General features: G+C 41.9%; 1 protein-coding gene across 1 annotated transcript in view; it reads left to right on the top strand.

The window, feature by feature from the left end:
• Positions 1-13,312, top strand: part of FARSB (phenylalanyl-tRNA synthetase subunit beta) — a 67,261-nt gene extending 53,949 nt beyond the window's left edge. Inside the window, exon 17 of the mRNA XM_027120253.1 lies at positions 12,005-13,312. Coding sequence (XP_026976054.1) covers positions 12,005-12,156 — 152 coding nt within the window. The 3' untranslated portion in view covers positions 12,157-13,312. The remainder of the gene's footprint in view (positions 1-12,004) is intronic.
• The last annotated feature ends 4,531 nt before the right edge of the window (positions 13,313-17,843 follow it).

The raw sequence follows: 17,843 nt of genomic DNA on the forward strand, positions 1-17,843 counted from the left end.
GGGCAATAATTTTTACCCCCTCCCCTTTTTTTTGAGAATTGATGGAAGAAACACCTACAATGTAAACCCCATTTTATTAACTTTAAAAGTTTGAAACAGTTACAAGCTTATTAAAACAGGTGCAGGACAAAACACTTTCCTGAACTGTTTGAGAATAAATTGCCAACCTGTACCCCTTAATACATTAGTGTGTGTTTCTTACAAACAAGGACATTGTCCTACACAACCAAAATATAATCGTCAAAACCAGGAAAATATTATTCACGTTAATGTTGACCCCATCTAATCCTTTTACCCTGGGCAAGTTTTATCAGTTATCCTTTATATCAAAGAATCACTTATTGCCTTTAGCTGTCATGTCTCATTGGCCTCCTTCTGGAAAGTTCTAGAATAGTCTCTCCTTGACTTTCATGACCCTGGCACTTTTGGAGATTACAGGCCAGTTATTTTGTAGTGTGCTCCTCAGTTTGGGGTTTTCTAGATTCAAGTTAGGCAACTTTGGAGGAATGTTGCAGAAGTAACGCTCTCTTCTCCATGCATCCTATCAGTGGCACCGGATTTCCACTTATCGCTGATAATGTTCACTTAATCACCTGATCAAACTAGCGTCTCCTAGGCTTCTTTACTGTCAAGGTACTCCTTTCTCCATTATCATCAATAAACGTTTTGTGGGGAGGAACTTTGAAATTATGTAACTGTTCTGTTCCTAATCAGTCCTCCTATTTGTTTATATATCTTAGTATGGATTCATTATTCCCTGTTTTATTCCGTGTATCTTAATCCATCATTCTGATTCTCGCGTCCTCACTCTGGCCAGGGGGAGCCCCTTCCGGCTGGCTTCGGTGTCCTTTCAGCAGGTCCCTGTTACTCTTCATTGTCATTAGCACTCTCTTGCTTTGGGCACAAGAAGATATTCAAGGCTTATCTTGACCTTGCCATTGTCCCGTTTCTCCATCCTGGTTCCTTTTAGTGGGGAACGGTGTCTGCAAGTCCAAATGTAGGGTTCTAGTTGCACACAGACACATACATATACTAACTTACTCCTCTATCTATACATATTTTAAAGACCATAAGCCCACAGCAATACCTCCATTCCAGTCCAACACCTTAGGGTTCATTCCAGTTTTTCCCCTTCTGTATTTGTACCTCACTCCTCCAACAGTGAGAAGCCTGGTTCCCATGATTCATAATTTATTCACTTAGTTGCTCATTGCTCCTGTTGGTAACTAAACTCCATCTTGTCCCCTGCGTGTCTGCCCTGCCCATCACTCACTCTCAGTCTCTGCCCCCTCGGGGCTGTTCCCCTCTCACCTGTGCATGCCCTCCCTGCCCCCTTTAGCTCTGACACCCAGTGCCCACATTTGAGTGAGAGGATTTCTTCCTTCCTCAGCCCCTTTAGGGCTGGATTATTCTGGAAGGGAAGGAGAAGACTTTTTAAGTCTTGAGAAGCTTTTATTGGTAGGGAGGTTCTTACTAAAATGAGAGGGAGAAAATAGTTGTATATGGTGATGCTTTTTTGGATGTGGGTGATAATATGGGAAATATATTTCTGGGCTCATCTTATATAGTTTCTGCCTCAGACCTGGAATCAGCTATATTGCCAAGTGGCCCTGGTTCCTTTTAGTGCGAAATCAAAGTTAGATCACAATCTAGGTGCTAAGGTTGCTCATTGCTACTGAGTGAGTCATTGTTTCTAGGACTTTTTAGTACGCAGAGGAAAACCTTTTAAAAAAATTTTTTTTTTTTTTTTTAACGAAAAAGCCTTGAGTTCATATGGGTGGTTCCAATTTATATTCAGGATTAGAGGATTTTTACTTAATATGTTTGTCTTTATAGTTAGCTCTTTTTCTTTACATTGAAAATCTTGGTTCCTAATGAATTTACATTATTACCTATTTATCCATCTTTGTTTCAAAATATCAATATTATTGCTAATAACATGATTGTTAGAAACAGTTTAAGCTTTATCTTCAGTTCTTTTTGTACTTAGAAAATATTCTACAAAATAAAGTACATTTTGACCAACATATTCCCAGTATTTCTTTTTATCAGGCAAGACTGTAGAAGCCTTAAATAACTAATGCTTGCACTGATTTTTAAAAATATTATATTAATTCACAGTCTGCTTTGTTTAAAGATTAGAAATGCATATTTTACTGTGGACTTTGGGGCAGTGGGGAGGCAGAACCTTAATCGAACATCCATTAGGTATCTGTCTTCTCTGGAGTTTCTTTCATTGCCAGCACATCTTTTCCCTCCCCGTTATGCTGCCTTAAGAGAGACAGTCTTCAGTATATTACAACATTGCAGGAATCCCACAGATTGACATTCATTTAAAGCATCCCTGCTACTTTTATATAAATGATAGGCAGACCATCTGACTTCACTGAGGTCCCAGTTGTGGTTTTGATCTTGATGGATTATTTTGCTTTACGTTAGTGTTCAATAGCTTGGCCTAATCTCCACCTGCTTGAGAAATAAATGCCAATAGTCGCTTGGGTGAGGGCAACCCATCCCCCTCCTGGAAATACCTCTGAGCACCTGCTGGCCCTGGTGGGTCATGAGTCAGGAACGTTGTCTTCCTGCCGAGGGTTCTTCTAGGCCAAATAGGCCACATACAAGGCCGGCAGCTCGCCTTCAGTCCCCAGCCCTCCACACTTGCAGCCTTGCAGCCTTGTGTCTTAGTTGTTCCTTCTTCCACTCCTCCCCCTTCAGGACCCTGTACTCTCATTGTTCCCATTTTGCCCTTTTTAAAAAACTTTTCTTTTCAGGAAAGCATCTGACTTGAAGTTCAGTTGATACATATCAGTGTGAACTTAAGAGATGCTTTAATTTTTGGCATTCTTTCTTATTGTGAAAGGAAAAAAATTTGGTTCCTTTATGAAAATGTCAGGTTATTAGCTTTAAAAAGGGTGGGGCAAATTTAGTGGAATAGAAAAACCTCTCCATCTTCTGAAACCACACCCAGTTGACAGCCACACACACACACACTTCCTTATGTGAAAAGAGCATGTTTGGAAGAGGTGAAAGAAGAAACGTAGGAAACAGCAACATGGCCCAGTATATTAGCAAACAGGCAGACATTAATTACCTGCCTTTCTTTAAACAATAAACCGTGTGACAATAATTTTATTTCTTTTGAATGTTGAAGCCAGCCCATAAAGAGTAAACAGTTGAGCAGAAATATCAGATTAAATGCCTTGCTCTAAATGTCTCCAGAACTTCCTGTTGTCTGTTCTGTGAGACCTGTTTTGATGTGTCCAGTATTCATCAGTAGCTGTTAAATATTTTATCAATGTTGTTTTCGCAGCCACTACACTTTGACACTCTTCTTCCAGAAGGGAAGGGTTTCTGCTTATTCTCTTAATCCCTAAAGGCCCCTAGCTTGTTTGTGAACTGCATTCTCTGAACAAAGATCTCCTCTTGGAATTATTTTCCTGGGCTGCTTTGATGCTTTTTTTTTTTTCCACCAGTGGAACTGAAAAAAAAGGTAGTAAGTAGTTGGTACTATGCAAGGGAAAATTTTTTAAAAATCAGTGTTGTACAAAATAAGATCAGTATAATCTTATATTAAGTTTGTGGTTTGTTGGTACTACCATTGCTAGAAGTCCACTCTTTAACATTTTGATATGTAATTGAACTATACAATAATTGGCATTGTTTTACTTGTATGGTACTACCTTTGGCAAAAGGAAGAAACCAAAAAAGAGCAACAAGTAACATATATGTTACAGGAGCCCTATTTATAACAGTGGATAATTGGAAACAACTCCAACATAAAATACTTCAAGAACAATTTGGCAGACTACTACATATAAATATAATGGCATATGATAAACGTGAATTATAAACTAAGTTGAAAAAGCAGATGTTAAGATGGTACAGACTCTAATTAAAATGATAGGGAGGGGCTTCCCTGGTGGCGTCGTGGTTGGGAGTCCGCCTGCCGATGAAGGGGATGCGGGTTCGTGCCCTGGTCCGGGAGGATCCCACATGCCGCGGAGTGGCTGGGCCCGTGAGCCATGGCCACTGAGCCTTCACGTCCGGAGCCTGTGCTCCACAACGGGAGAGGCCACAGCGGTGAGAGGCCCGCGTACTGCAAAAAAAAAAAAAAAAAAAAATGATAGGGAAGAATACATTTTGTTGAGCCCTAAGAGGCATGATCAACTGTGATATAGTAACCGTAACTCTTGTGTGTTGGGTCAGGTCCTTCTGTTGTGTTAGCCCACGTGATTTAGGACTTAATTCCTTTATGCCAGTTTGTTCATCTGTAAAATGGGAATGATAATGTCTGTCCTGTCTGTACCACAGTGTTGTTGGGAGAGGCAGATATAAGAAGTTGGGACAGCATTTTGGAATGGGTGATCACTGTCCAGAGTACCCTCTGGGTAGATACTAGGTCTGCCCTTCAGGAAGTCAGCATTATATAAAAGAGTCACAGACTGGGGTTCAGGAAGGAACTGGGTTCTCAGCTCTGCTGTTACCTGGCTGTATGGTTTTCTTAACCTCTTTGGTATCCATTTTCTCATATTAGAAATAAAGGCATGGACAAAATCACTGCCAGGGTCATTTCCAGTTTTAAGATTCTGCGGGAGTTTAAATGGTTCAGAAGCAGTCTCTGCCGCAGGGCAGGGTCTAACGTAGCAGCTCTTTTTCTTCGCCGTTTTAGATGGTGTCACTGTGGTGCTTATTTATCTGTTTAAATTATTCCAGTCTTGTTTCAGGAATCTGGAACTTATTCTTTAAGGATGCCTGTGTTATATGGGATTTTTAAAAATGTAGTTCTGTCTTCCCTGGAAAGCTCTAGGTTTTGTCTATATCATGGTGTGTTAACAATATTGTAGAGCATACTTGGTTATGCCCTAAGGCTAGAGGTTGTCAGTCTTTTTTTTTTTTTTTTTTAAGGTTTTGTTTATTTAATTTTAAACCAGAGGAGGTTTGCAAACATGAAATGGACAGCTTGACCAAAAAAAGTTTGAAAACACTATTCCCTAGGCCTTCTGTGCCTTGGGGCCGCACACAGAGGTGTTCACTCTCTGGCCTATGCTATTGCTTGCCTCGGGCAAGTCCCCTAATCTCCTTGTGCTTCACTTTTTCCATCTGTAACTTGCCTGTCCTTGGGGCTTGGCCAGGGCTGCACTGGGACCAAGTCACTCCCTTTACTGGGGATGGAAGGAGATGAGTAGAAAGCAGCGTACTTTGTTTTCACAATCTCATTATTCTGTTATTCTTCTACACTCCCTACTTGTCTGCTGAAGTTTAATTCTGAAACTACAGCACATCTATGATAATGACATGTTTGAGGTTATGTTTATTCCATGCTGGCCAAAGGTCTCAGTTGAGTAGGTTAACTAATTGTGAAATTACAGATGCAGTCTCAAACACTCTACATTTCCATTCTTTCCTTTAATTAGCCCTAGAACAGTCTCTCTATTGTTGTTGTTTTATTATTTTACTATAACTGTGGAGAAAGTATTGATAATACCTTGCTCATATTTGGTTGGAGAAATTGTCCTTTAAAGGTTTTTATCAGATGAAAGACTGGGAAAGACCCATTTTATTGACCCAGGAAGGCAGGATGATGGTCCATACCTTTTATTTTTGAGTTGTTATTCTGTATCTGTCCAATGAACATTTAAGAAATGTGAAAATTTGGGAGGAAATGATTCAAGTGCCAGACAAATGTAGGATATGATGGCACTATTTTGGAATAGGAATTTTCAAAACAAGCCAATAGACAGGGCACTTGTTAACCTAGAGTTAAAAATCCTTTGGTTTTACACAAATTAAAATTGAGACGGATTTAAAATTGCAACTAGATGTATCACGTTTAAGTTCTCCTAACTTTTTTTTTTAATATAAATTTTCAGGGCTTATATTGCTTCTTTTTAATAAATTTTATTTGTTTTTATTTTGGGCCGTGTTGGGTCTTTGTTGCTGCGTGGGCTTTCTCTAATGGCGGTGAGCGGGGGCTACTCTTCATTATGGTGCGCAGGCTTCTCATTGTGGTGGCTTCTCTTGTTGCGGAGCACCGGCTCTAGGAGCGTGGGCTCAGTAGTTGTGGTTCGCGGGCTATAGAGCACAGGCTCAGTAGTTGTGGCGCACGGGCTTAGTTGCTCCACGGCATGTGGGATCTTCCCGGACCAGGGCTCGAACCCGTGTCCCCTGCATTGGCAGGCGGATTCTTAGCCACTGTGCCACCAGGGAAGACCCTCTCCTAACATTCTTGACCCTCTTCAGGTTATGAAATATGAGTATGTGTGTATGAGAGACAGTTAAGATCAGACTTTAAACTAGATCCTAAGGGCTTCCTCCTGTGAGCGCAGGCTCCCGCTCTGCGTCCGTGTTGTGGGTGTAGGTGGGCCCAGTGCTCCTCTCCCGTCCAGTTGCCTCTGCGTTAAGGGTTAACGAAGTCTGCAGGTGTGTTGGGATTAGCACTGTAAAGTTGTGTAAGGGGTTTTTCTTTCTTTTGATCTTCAGAAAGGGATGAAAGATAGCCATTAAACTCAAGGGATTAGGTCCCCTCTCTTTAAAGACTTTAGGTACCATAAATATTTCACTTCAGATATAAGGTGAAGATTTGTATATATCTGGGGGGAAATGGGTGTTTTATATTACCAGTTGGAAATTATTCAGTCTCCATTTACAAATTAAATGGTCTTTGCAGAGAACTTCTCTTCCAACCCGGAGTGTACTAAGATCTGAAAAAAATGTGTGTGTTTATATCGTGGTAGTTATGCCAATTTTTCCTCCTCATATTCCTAAACCTTTTCTTTTTATAAGTTCATGTCTTATCTACATTGTGCCTTTTCCGCCCTGGGTGCTCCCTCATTTCACTGAGGCACTCCAAAACTCCTGGTTCTAAAACTTAGAGAACAACCACCCTTAAGAATTATACCCTGCTCACATGTTATAAGTGTGTGGTCGGGTTTTTGGGGTTTTTTTTTAAGCCTTATATTTTGTTTTGTTTTGTTTTTTCCTTTAAATTAACATTATTTAGAAAAGGAAAGTGAGGTTGATGTGCTGGTGGCATAGTTAGTTATGGTTACTACATTTTCAGAAAGTGGTAGGAGACCAGAAGAAAGTCCTGCGTGGGAAATTATAATTGCAGCCCCATTCTACTCTTGGCCAGTCACCTACTCTGTCAGTTTCACTCCAGAATGGAACATTGGGTTTTATTTTATTTTTTTCCCTTTGTGTGATTTCCTAGGATGGGTTACTGGACGGTGGAATGGATAATTTTATATGTATCTAATTGTATTAGAATTAGGGCCCCGGGGGAGGAAAGGATAGGGTTTGGGTAGATGCCAGCCCTAGAGTCAGCCTATTAAGTGATTACTCCTTCCTCCCACCCCATAATACATCATCAGTTATTTAGAACAGATTTAAAACACATTCTGTTGGCCCAGTGGCTTACTATATTTATATAATTCCGCATTTTGTGTTTTGTCCCTGAATTTGGGGACTTCTGTGTGGTTATTTTTATTAAAGCTCATGATGATAGCTTCTATTATTGGCTGTGGTGTATGGGATACACTGACATTCCTTTTCCAGTGTTCCCCACCCTCCTTTTAATTTTGTTCTTTTTATTATGGAAAATTTGATAAAGTACCAGATTGAAGGCAGTTACAGTATGTGGATTTGAACCCCAAAGTATGTATTAGTAATGTGAAGAAAGGGAAAAGTAAAATTGTATGAGTGGATGATTTTTAGAGATGGATTATATAAAATACCAGATGAATTAGTTGAAAACAGCCAATGGCAGGGGTATTAAAGATTAAGGAATTAAGCCTCATGCTTGATAACACCATGGAGCTTTCAGATTAAGGGTCTGCTCAGTTACCGCCTTAAGCTTCTACTTCCGATGCTTCACAAAATTATAGGAATAACTCTATGTGTAAAGCTTATCCGAACTTTGGGCCTATAATATTACTCCAAAAGAAAGACGGGGGCAAAAAGAAACTGTGAAAGGTGTTTGGCAACGAGCAAGAGAGGGAGCTCACAAACTCTTTGAAGGTCAATTAGCCAGAAAATGTGCTGAAGACTGGGTGCTGTGCTGATTACTGGCCCAAGAATTGCCCCCAAGGTCCTCAAAGTGGTCCTGCCGTTTGAGCACAGAGAGACAATTATAGACCTTGAGGAGATGCTACAAAAGCTTTAATTAAGGGACTTACTTACACCCCACTAAGTTCTGGAAATTAAATTCTTGTTTGTGCTTAACTGATGTTTCTTTTGTCTGGGTTTCCACATGTACTTCAACAGAGGACACTATTTTTCTCAAGTCTGTTTTCCGTTCGAAGCCATTTTGCTGTGATGGATACCAGCAAAGCTGAGGGTTTAAACGGTATAAGGAACGAGATAGAAAAGTGGGCCGAGAGGCTTTTTGCTGGAGAGTGTTTTGGGCACAGGTTGAAAATTGTAGTATTTATGTACCTTGGTACAACAGTAAACCAGAACTCTGTTTGGGCCTAGATGGGTGATTAAAAGAAAAGGAAGGTACTGTGTAGAATTTGAATTTCAGAATTCCCACTCACAAGGCAGCATGATTTCCCTTGAATTGGCAGCTTTGTGACTCTGGACACAGCAGGCTGCTCTTGTCCAGAAATATTTTTGTTTGCTAATGAGATCAAAGTAGCCTCTGGCTACCATCCAGGTCTGATTTTTCCTAAGCCTAGACCCATATTTAGGTTCCATTCAGATGTGACTTCTTTTACTTCTGGAAAGACTCTGATTTAAGTTGCCTTGGTCCTAACTAGAGCATTGTGATCACATTGATCCGCTGAGCTCCCCTCCTGCTGATGGAGGAGATGCTCTCATCTTTGAACTCGGGCCTAATTGCTGCCTTAGTGGGGTGTGTTCCCTTTTTTTTGTTAGTGAAGCAGTTCTCTTTTTCATCTGCCCTTCTTTGAAGCCATTCACTTCTGTCTGCAAAGTTTGGTTTGAACCATAAAGATTTTTTAAAAGCACTGAGAAATGCTTATGTTCTAGTAACTTAAAATTGTCTCTCAGTATTTCTAGTTCACATGCATCAGTCAGGTGGTACAGTTTCTCTCTGGGCCCCTTACAGACTTGAAGGCACTTCTGTGTGCCTCTCAGTTTGTCTGAAGGAGAGACCTTTAGCCTTGCTGTAACTCAACAGAGGCATCAATCAGCAAATCTTAAGACCTTGTAGAAATGAAAAATGGCAAGAAAGTTAAAATTGTCATCACAGGTTAAAATGTGCAGTTTCCGGCAAAGTGGAGTTTATACAGAAATCGCATTATTGGGCTTAATTTTCACATGTGGATGGGAAGGGGAGCGTTAGCATTGGATGAGAGGGCAGAGGACCCCTTTGGTGCCTGCTTCACTGCGAAGCAGCTCCTCTGTGGGGAGGGCCTCTGACCCGGGACAGTTTAGGATGCTGTAGTGACTGGGACGGGTCCGTGCTGGGCTGAGAGCTTTTGATAGGTGTCATTTAGAATGTTCCCACACCTGGATATGTTTTAAATAATGCATAATATGAATTTCAGTTCTTTTTGCTTTTCTTCGGAAAGGGGGAAAATTCTATTTAATGATATGAATATTCTTTTGTTTGACCAAGTATTTAGCTGGTTAGTGAGCTTCAGCAGTTCGGTGCAAACTTCTGGAGAGAGAGAGGTCCAGCTGGCTTATCATGCTTGCCAGCTGAAGAAGAACGTGACTGAATTTTGCTTAAAAAGCTCTGATTCAAAAAGTTGCTTTATGACGTAAAAATTCTAAGTTCTTATCTCTTAGGCTTTATTTTGCTAACACTGTCAGAGCTAGCACATCTGGCTTAGATTCTAAAATAGTTTGGTTTTATGCTTCAGTTAAAATGAATCCAATCACATTGGAATTTGAAGATAGATAAAAAGGAAGGATTTGGGTACAGTGAGGATTCTTAAACATAGCAAGGTTATCAGGGAAGTTCTCGAAAACTTCCTCTCTGAATGGCCTTTAAAAATAATCTGGAAAAAGAAAAAAATAATCTGGTATCTTTTTCAGATAGTGTAGTTTATTCAGATGTAATTCTGTATAAGGGGTGCCAGGGGTGATGGAATAAATGACTTTGGGGCAGCCTTTCAGCTCTGATTCTTGGTTATACCACTTACCACCACCACTTTTACAGACTTGTCATGTGAATATTTATTTGGTGGCAGAGGGGGGTGGTCTTTTTTTTGGGGGGGCCCACACTGTATGGCATGCAGGATCTTAGTTCCCCGACCAGGCATTGAACCCATGCCCCCTGCATTGGGAGCATGGAGTCTTAACCACTGGACCTCCAGGGAGTACAACTTATGTGTTTTATTTTTGGCCTGGTTTTATCTTTTAAGTTAGGTTTTTTATTTTGACAGAATTAAAACATGCCATCTTTGTCAGATTTAGCAATATTTGTCTCTCTCTTAGGCTGTACATTATCGATGCAGTATGGTTTCTGTATTATTTTATTTGATCCCTCTCTCCAAGTGTGGATTAATGCACGTAGCCAAACAATTATGAACTTCAAATGCAGTTCATTGAAATTTTTGCTTTAATGGTGAAGCAGAATTATTTAGTTTGGGGGCATGTGAGAAACAAGGCCACCTTATAATTCAACCAGGTTGCTTTGGGGTTATTTAAGAATGACAGTTAAAAATATTTTTCAGGAAAACATCCTTCTGTATAGTCGTCCTGTGTCTCTGTGGTGTGACGGGTGCTGACTTAATGGTAGCGCACGCGCGCACACACACACACACAGTTCTGTGTTTCTTCCTTATGCTGACCTTGGAACCATTAGTAGAGACTCAGAAGTTTACTCTTTCATAAATAACGCACTCACTCTGAAATGGCGGGCCGGAGGCTTGTGGCTCGGCATTTTATAGTTGATGCCAGTAGATGTTTTGGGTGAATCAGTCAGGAGCTGCGGACCTAATCCCTTTACAAGTTGGTGATGAGAGAAGTGAGTCAGCATTGGCGTTAACCTCAGTGGAGTATGGAGCGTTGATGCGTCCCTGTGGCACTGGTAACTTAGTGACTCTGCAGTGGGCCTGTACGTTTGTCTGCTCGCTTGTTTTTAGCTGTTTAAACCTCAAGAACTGTTACTGGGTTAGTAAGCCATAGCCATGCCTTGGCACCCAGATGGGGAGGGAAGCTTCTGCCTGTCTTGAGTAGATCAGAGGCCAACCCAGCCTTGCTCTGGGGCTAGCCTCTGCTGCGGGTTTACAGTAGATGTGCCAGAACTGCTTAGGAAGTTCTCTTTCCCACAGGAATGTGGGTCACATTCTGGTACAAGGCCTACGCCTGCCGATGACAGTGCAGCTCGCGTTTCTCTATGGAATGAGGTAGAAAAGAGTGATGTTTTGAATAGTACATGAATTCAGTGTAGGCTTTAATCCAGCAAGTATTACTATGGAAAAACCTGTTTCAAAACAGGTTCTTCCCAGGCAAAGTCGTTGGTTTTACATTTCATTTTTCCCTTTGTCCTCTGTAGAGCAGTTCCACGTCTGCATACTTCCCAAGTCTTCTCCCACCCCTGCTCCTTCAGCCTCCTTTTCTTCATCCTTCCTGGACCGCTGTGACAAAAAACACAGGGCCCTGATTTTCATATTTGCCCCTAACCTTTTCTTTCCTTATAAAATGCTTTTTTTCAACATCTTTATTGGAGTATAATTGCTTTACAATGGTGTGTTAGTTTCTTGCTTTATAACAAAGAGGATCAGTTATACATATACACATGCCCCCATCTCTCTTCCCTCTTGCGTCTCCCTCCCTCCCACCCTCCTTATCTCACCCCTCTAGGTGGTCACAGCACCGAGCTGATCTCCCTGTGCTATGCGGCTGCTTCCCACTAGCTGTCTCAAATGCTTCTTTTTAAGACCAGAAAGTGTGAGGGAGCACTCTTATTTCATGGCCAGTGGTTTAAAGAAGAATAGTTATTTTTCAAAGTAGACTAGTGAGCTTTCAATGTTAAATGTCTATTGACATTTTTTCCAGGAGAAACGTTGATTTTTCTCTCCCTGTTTTTCAGGCCCTGCATTCTTCCCCGGGCGATGTGCTGAGATCTTTGCCCGGGGTCAGAGCATCGGGAAGCTGGGGGTCCTTCATCCTGATGTTATCACCAAATTCGAGCTGACCATGCCCTGCTCCTGCGTGGAAATCAACATTGAGCCGTTTTTGTGAAGATGGGTCTCTGTTGTGTGGTTCTCGCCCCGAAGGTCCCTCTCTCCTCCTAGGTGCCCTTTAGTTGTCCCCACAGTAAGTCAGTCCACTTGTGCTTGTGCATTAATGTTGAATAAAGTAGAAAGCAGTGTCTGGCTCCGTGGGTGGTACTGCCATCCCCGCATCAGGCCAGCTTGTACGTGAGAGCCCAGTGGGGGGCCAGGAGCTGTTCTGAGAAACAGAGAAGCTCTCCACACATCAGAGCCTCTCACCATCATGTCTGCAGGACAGAATCCTGTTCTTTTCCCTGATGAAATGAGATAGCTGATTAGAGCACACGTACGAGATTAACTAAGAATTTTTAGTTCTTATTTTCTATGTTTGATGCATGTTCATCACTGGGAAACAATAACAGCATTTTTAGAAAACTTTTAAGAATTAGTGATGGTGTAATAGTTACAGCCTTTGAAGTCATCTTAAAGTGAAAGAAAAATGCACATATATTCAAAGTATTTGAGGGTGCATCGGTACTGGCTACTCTGTGATACTCAGAGATGGGGTTTGTGGACACACAGCACAGATTCATTCTGCTAGAAGAGTTAAAAGGGACACACTGGTACCAGTGCACTATGAACATTAGGAAACAATGAAGAACTTATTTTTGTCCTAGGCCATACATTTTATTGTTGTCAGTGTTATAAAATCATGGCTTTAAATAATTAATATAGCTACTAGTTTCTGTCTTATTTTATACAGAGGTATTAGGTCTCTCCTTCTCTGAAGCTAAGCTTCTGCCTTGTCTTAACCTCCTAATTTACTTTAATACTTTGATCTAGAATCCTCCAGTAGGTACCATGTATTGGAAAAAGCTGGGTGTAATGTTTGAGAAAAGTTCTGTTACTGTTGAGATGATATGAAACACAATAAACTGTAAAAACAACTTCAAAGTAAGTCCCTGTAGAAATAGCTAATAAGGATAGACAAGAATTTTGTATATGGAGCTTTTGCTGCACCTAATACTAATATTACTACCTTGAATCAGGGCAGCAATGTCCAGCTTAGCAAGATTTGTGAACGTACAGACTGCCATCTCCTCCTTCCCAATCCCATTGTAAGCTGATCCTTACATTTCAGTAATGAAGTGAGATACGCCCATTAAAAATAATGCTCGTCAGAAGGTTTGTGTCCAGCATTCATAGATTTCTTATAACTTAAGACAACCCAGTTTTTAAAAAACGGACAAAAGATGTGAACAGACATTTCCCAAAAGAAGATAAATGAAATAAGCACATGAAAAGATGCTCAACATCATTAGTCATCAGGGAAATGCAAAGAAAAAAAAAATACGAATTAATATGGCTAAAATTAAAAAGACTGACTATACCAAGTGTTGGCAAGACTGGAACTTTCATGTGTGGCTGGTGGGAATGTAAAGGGATAACGGCCACTTTGGAAAATAGTTTTGCAATATGTTAAATCATGAAACATACATCTGCCATCTAGCCATTCTACTCCTAGGTTTACTCTACTCATATGGCCATACAAAGATTTTTATGCAAATGTTCACAGCAGTGTTATTCAAACAGATGAATGGATAAACAAATTATAGTATATCTATACTATGGAATGCTTCTCCGCCAAAAAAAAACGACTGATACTCAGAACAACATGAATGAATCTCAAAACACTAAGTCCAAGAAGCCAGATGCAAGACTACAAGTGATTCCATTTATATGAAGTTCTAGAAAAGTCAAATTGATTGACTGGCTAGAGCCTGTGGAAGGGAAATTGACTGCAGAGAGTTAAGAGGAAACTCTTTGGGGTGATGGAAATATCTATACCTTAATTAAGGAGGTTGTTAAAATGTAGGTTACACCTCAGTAAAGCTGGGAGTGAAAAATTAATGCAACATGTTGTATTTTAATACGAACACCAGCAGATGCACGCAAAGGGTAAAAGCATGAATTTTAGAATCGGCATGTCTGCGCATGATGGCTTACTGGTCCACTACCGTTAGTGAGACATTCTCCCCCAGTTTCAAGTTCGCTATGATTGAAATCAGGGTGAGTCATGTGATAGCCATTGTTGAAGTGGGTGGAGCCATGAGTTCTGTTAGCAGCCAGCCACCTGGATAATTTTTGGATGGTCAGAAACAACTTGTAATGAAAAACCCAGTGATACCTAACTGTATATCCCAGCATGAAAGGGGTAAGAAGATCAACTCCATCCATCATGTGGAGGTTTCTGCCCTCTGAAGCAGGAGACAGCAGGAAGAATAACAATATCGGGTACGTGAGAAGAAGAAGAAACGAATCTTCGGCTTAGAGTGGAGGCTCCGCAGCCAGATCGTCTTACACTCGCCCCCGTGAGGCATTTGAACTGGAGCCAGAGCAGTCTGTGGGCACTGCCTGCCAGAAAGCTTTCACTGGAGAAGACACACCTGTGTAGCAAAAACTGGGAGCCCTCGTATTAAAAGAGGAATTAGATATAATTGAGTCCTGTTCTAGCTTACAGATAACTTCTGCAGCCTGACATTCTTGCATTACTCTTCAGTTTATAATGTATTTTCACATGCGATTTTGTCTCAACATTTTAATTTCTTGGTTTAACAACTGTAGGAGGGAGTTAGAATAGGGATTCTCCCCGTCTTATAGGATGAGAACAATTGACAGAGATTAATAATGTGCCCAGATGTCACATGGCTAAAACGTGGGTTTGTGACACCTAGTAAGAGTGACGTAGAGCCCATGGGTCACTCAGTGTTTGGCGTTATTTACCTACTTACCCAAATGCTGAGGTTTTCTTTTTTTAACCAGTTTTGTTTTTTATATATAAAATACTAAAAAACACAAAAAATTAAAACTTCACTACTTTAAAAAACTGTACAAAGTAAGACCATCCCAACCTAATTTACCCTTCCTTCCGCAATCCTCTAAAGTAACTAACCATTGTTAACAGTTCACGTTGTTTCTGACGTTTTCCTTAGACAGTCAGACCCACACACATGCTCAGCTTTAGGGTCATGCTTTACTTACTGGTTTCTATTTTCTATAGTGTATTTCATGACATTTCACTTAATATGTCCCATTTTTCCAGGCCAGTACCTTTAGACCTACCTACCTTTTAAATGATACAAAGTCCTATCGCGTGGATGTCCATAATTTGTTCAGCTGTTCCTCTGCTGATGAGCCTTCTGTTGTTGCCAACTCTGCAATTACAAAGAGTGCTCCAGTGGACTTCCATATGCCTCCCCCTAAAATAGCACTGGCTTAGGGACCATGAAAAACCATCCCTAAAGATGCAAGACTGTAACTATCCACATTTGGTATTGTCTTAGATATCTGAATACCACACTGGAATATCTTAGATATTTCTTAGATGTGACTTTTGTTCTTGAGCTGTATATAATCTCAGTACCTTCGATTTCTCAATGCAGGGCATATGAAATTCTGCTACTACCTTTCACATAGGAGTAGCCTAACTAGGAACCAGCTCGCCTAGCCACTGCTTCTGCCCTCGGTAGTGATGGGCTCAGCACACACAATCTTGTCTCGGTGTTAGCCTCTGTGCTTGGTGTTTCCTGTAAATGTCACTGACCCCAGTGCTTGGTACTGACTTGGCTCTTTTGTCTGTTTCATCCAAAAGCTAACAGGTGGCCTTAAAGCAATACAACTGCCTTCAGCAAAATATTTCCTCTAAATAAGAAAAGCATTTGACATCTGATCTTCTGAGTTGTGACTTACTATAAGGAGCTTGAATAATTTTATGTATATAATTTTTTTTTAAAGTAGAGGATGGGGCTTCCCTGGTGGTGCAGTGGTTAAGAATCCGCCTGCTAATGCAGCAGACACGGGTTCGAGCCCTGGTCCGGGAAGATCCCACATGCAACAGAGCAGCTAAGCCCGTGCACCACAACTACTGAAGCCCACGCATCTAGAGTCCGTGCTCCGCCACAAGAGAAGCCACCACGATGAGAAGCCCACGCACCAAAATGAAGAGCAGCCCCCGCTCACCGCAACTAGAGAAAGCCCGCACACAGCAACAAAGACCCAACGCAGCCAAAAAGAAATAGATAAAATAACTTAAACAAGCAAAAAAACTTAAAAAAAAAAAAGTAGAGGATGGCATATGTAATCAGATTCAAGGCAGGGCTCACCTCTGGGACAATCTGTGAGCAGCTCCCTAAGGCCCCTGACCAGAGTCCGTGTGGGGCAATCGGCCTCCTTGGACAAAGGCAGAGGAGCCACGTGGCAAGTACTTGACGACAATCCGGGTGATTTTCATTTCCACTACCGCCTGCTTTGTTTTCAGGTTGCCTGCCCACCTTCAACTTTCTAGTAAACAGAAAGGATGACTGTAAACATGTAGACTGTGGGTTGAACAAACACCTCCAGGAGAGGGTTTAATTGAATTATGTAAGGCTAAAGCCCTGTTTCTTCTCCCTCATGTGACCCATGCAGTGCAGTAAAAATATACTTGAGGCCCACACTCAGGTTCTTCACTCCTCATCCATAGGTTTGGGCTTGATTGTCTCGGTTTAAGGAAATCAGGAACATGACATGTTCTGCATTAGAACACATTTTGAAAAAGCCCTCCCCCACCCCCCCCCAGGTGTTAGGAGGCGCTGGCATGAGAGAACTGCTCCAGCATTTGAATTATAGGACTTGTCAGACATGCAAAGCAAATCTGCCCTTAAATATTAAGACAGAAAAGTGAGGATGTTGAGGAAATGTGCCTGCTTGGTTCCAAACCTGGTAGAAAAAGAAATTTCCTACATTCCGCCCACCCCTGAAATGAGTACCTACTTAGGGCCAACAAGAAACCAGTTGTAATGGAGGCAAACCCGTGTAGACATCCACACTGGTGCTGAAAGGCTACTCAGAGACGGACGGGATTCACTGGAGATCTCTTAGCTGTGACTGTCGGGCACAATGTTTAAACACAGAGCACTGGCAGTGAGCCTGCGGCAGATGAAGTAAAATAAGCCAGACGGAAAGGTGCCCCAATAGCAAACCATGCTGTACGGAGGAGAGAGATCGTGTAGGTGAGACAACCTGTGGGAAACACTGAGCACCACTGTCACGGGGAGGCCCTGGACAGGGTTTGTTCTGGAGCATAATGAAAACAAGCATGGATCGGCTGGACCTGACTGACCTCCTCTCCAGTCTTCAAGTTAGTTCAGCGTCTTGCATCCTAGTTGATCCATACATGTAGTCTTTACTCCCTTCTTCCCAAGGAACATTTTCCTCCTTTGCTTACCCATCTACAAATCCAAATGAAATACGTAAAGCAGTGGTTTTCAACACATTAGACACCAGGCAACAAAGGCCAGTGATCCCCCGAGAGATAGAAAAGAAACAAGGTGAGGCCTGTGATTCTCCAGCTTACGGCCTGGAGAGAGTCCAGGCTGTGGTGCAGCGGTGGGGGCCCAGGTGGAGGTCGGAGGTCTCCAGGAGTTGCGATGGAGCTGGGAGTCCACAGAGGCCGAAGTGGCTAGAGTTGGCAGGGAAGCGGTAAGAGCCGAGGAGAGAGAGGCCGAGGCCCCGCCCTTGAATCTTAAGTTGAGCACTGCCAGTGCGTGCATGTGAGGGAACCGCTCAGGAAGAGGAGACCGCCTGGAACATCCACAGACGTGAGGGAACCGCCCTGGGAGCCCACACGAGGTGGGCCGGAGCTAGCAAACCTCGGAAACCATGGGGAGAGTACCC

The sequence above is a fragment of the Aethalodelphis obliquidens genome, unplaced genomic scaffold, assembly GCF_003676395.1.
Source record: "Aethalodelphis obliquidens isolate GAN/ISIS:26980383/991018 unplaced genomic scaffold, ASM367639v1 scaffold2, whole genome shotgun sequence".
NCBI classification, from domain to species: Eukaryota; Metazoa; Chordata; class Mammalia; order Artiodactyla; family Delphinidae; genus Aethalodelphis; species Aethalodelphis obliquidens.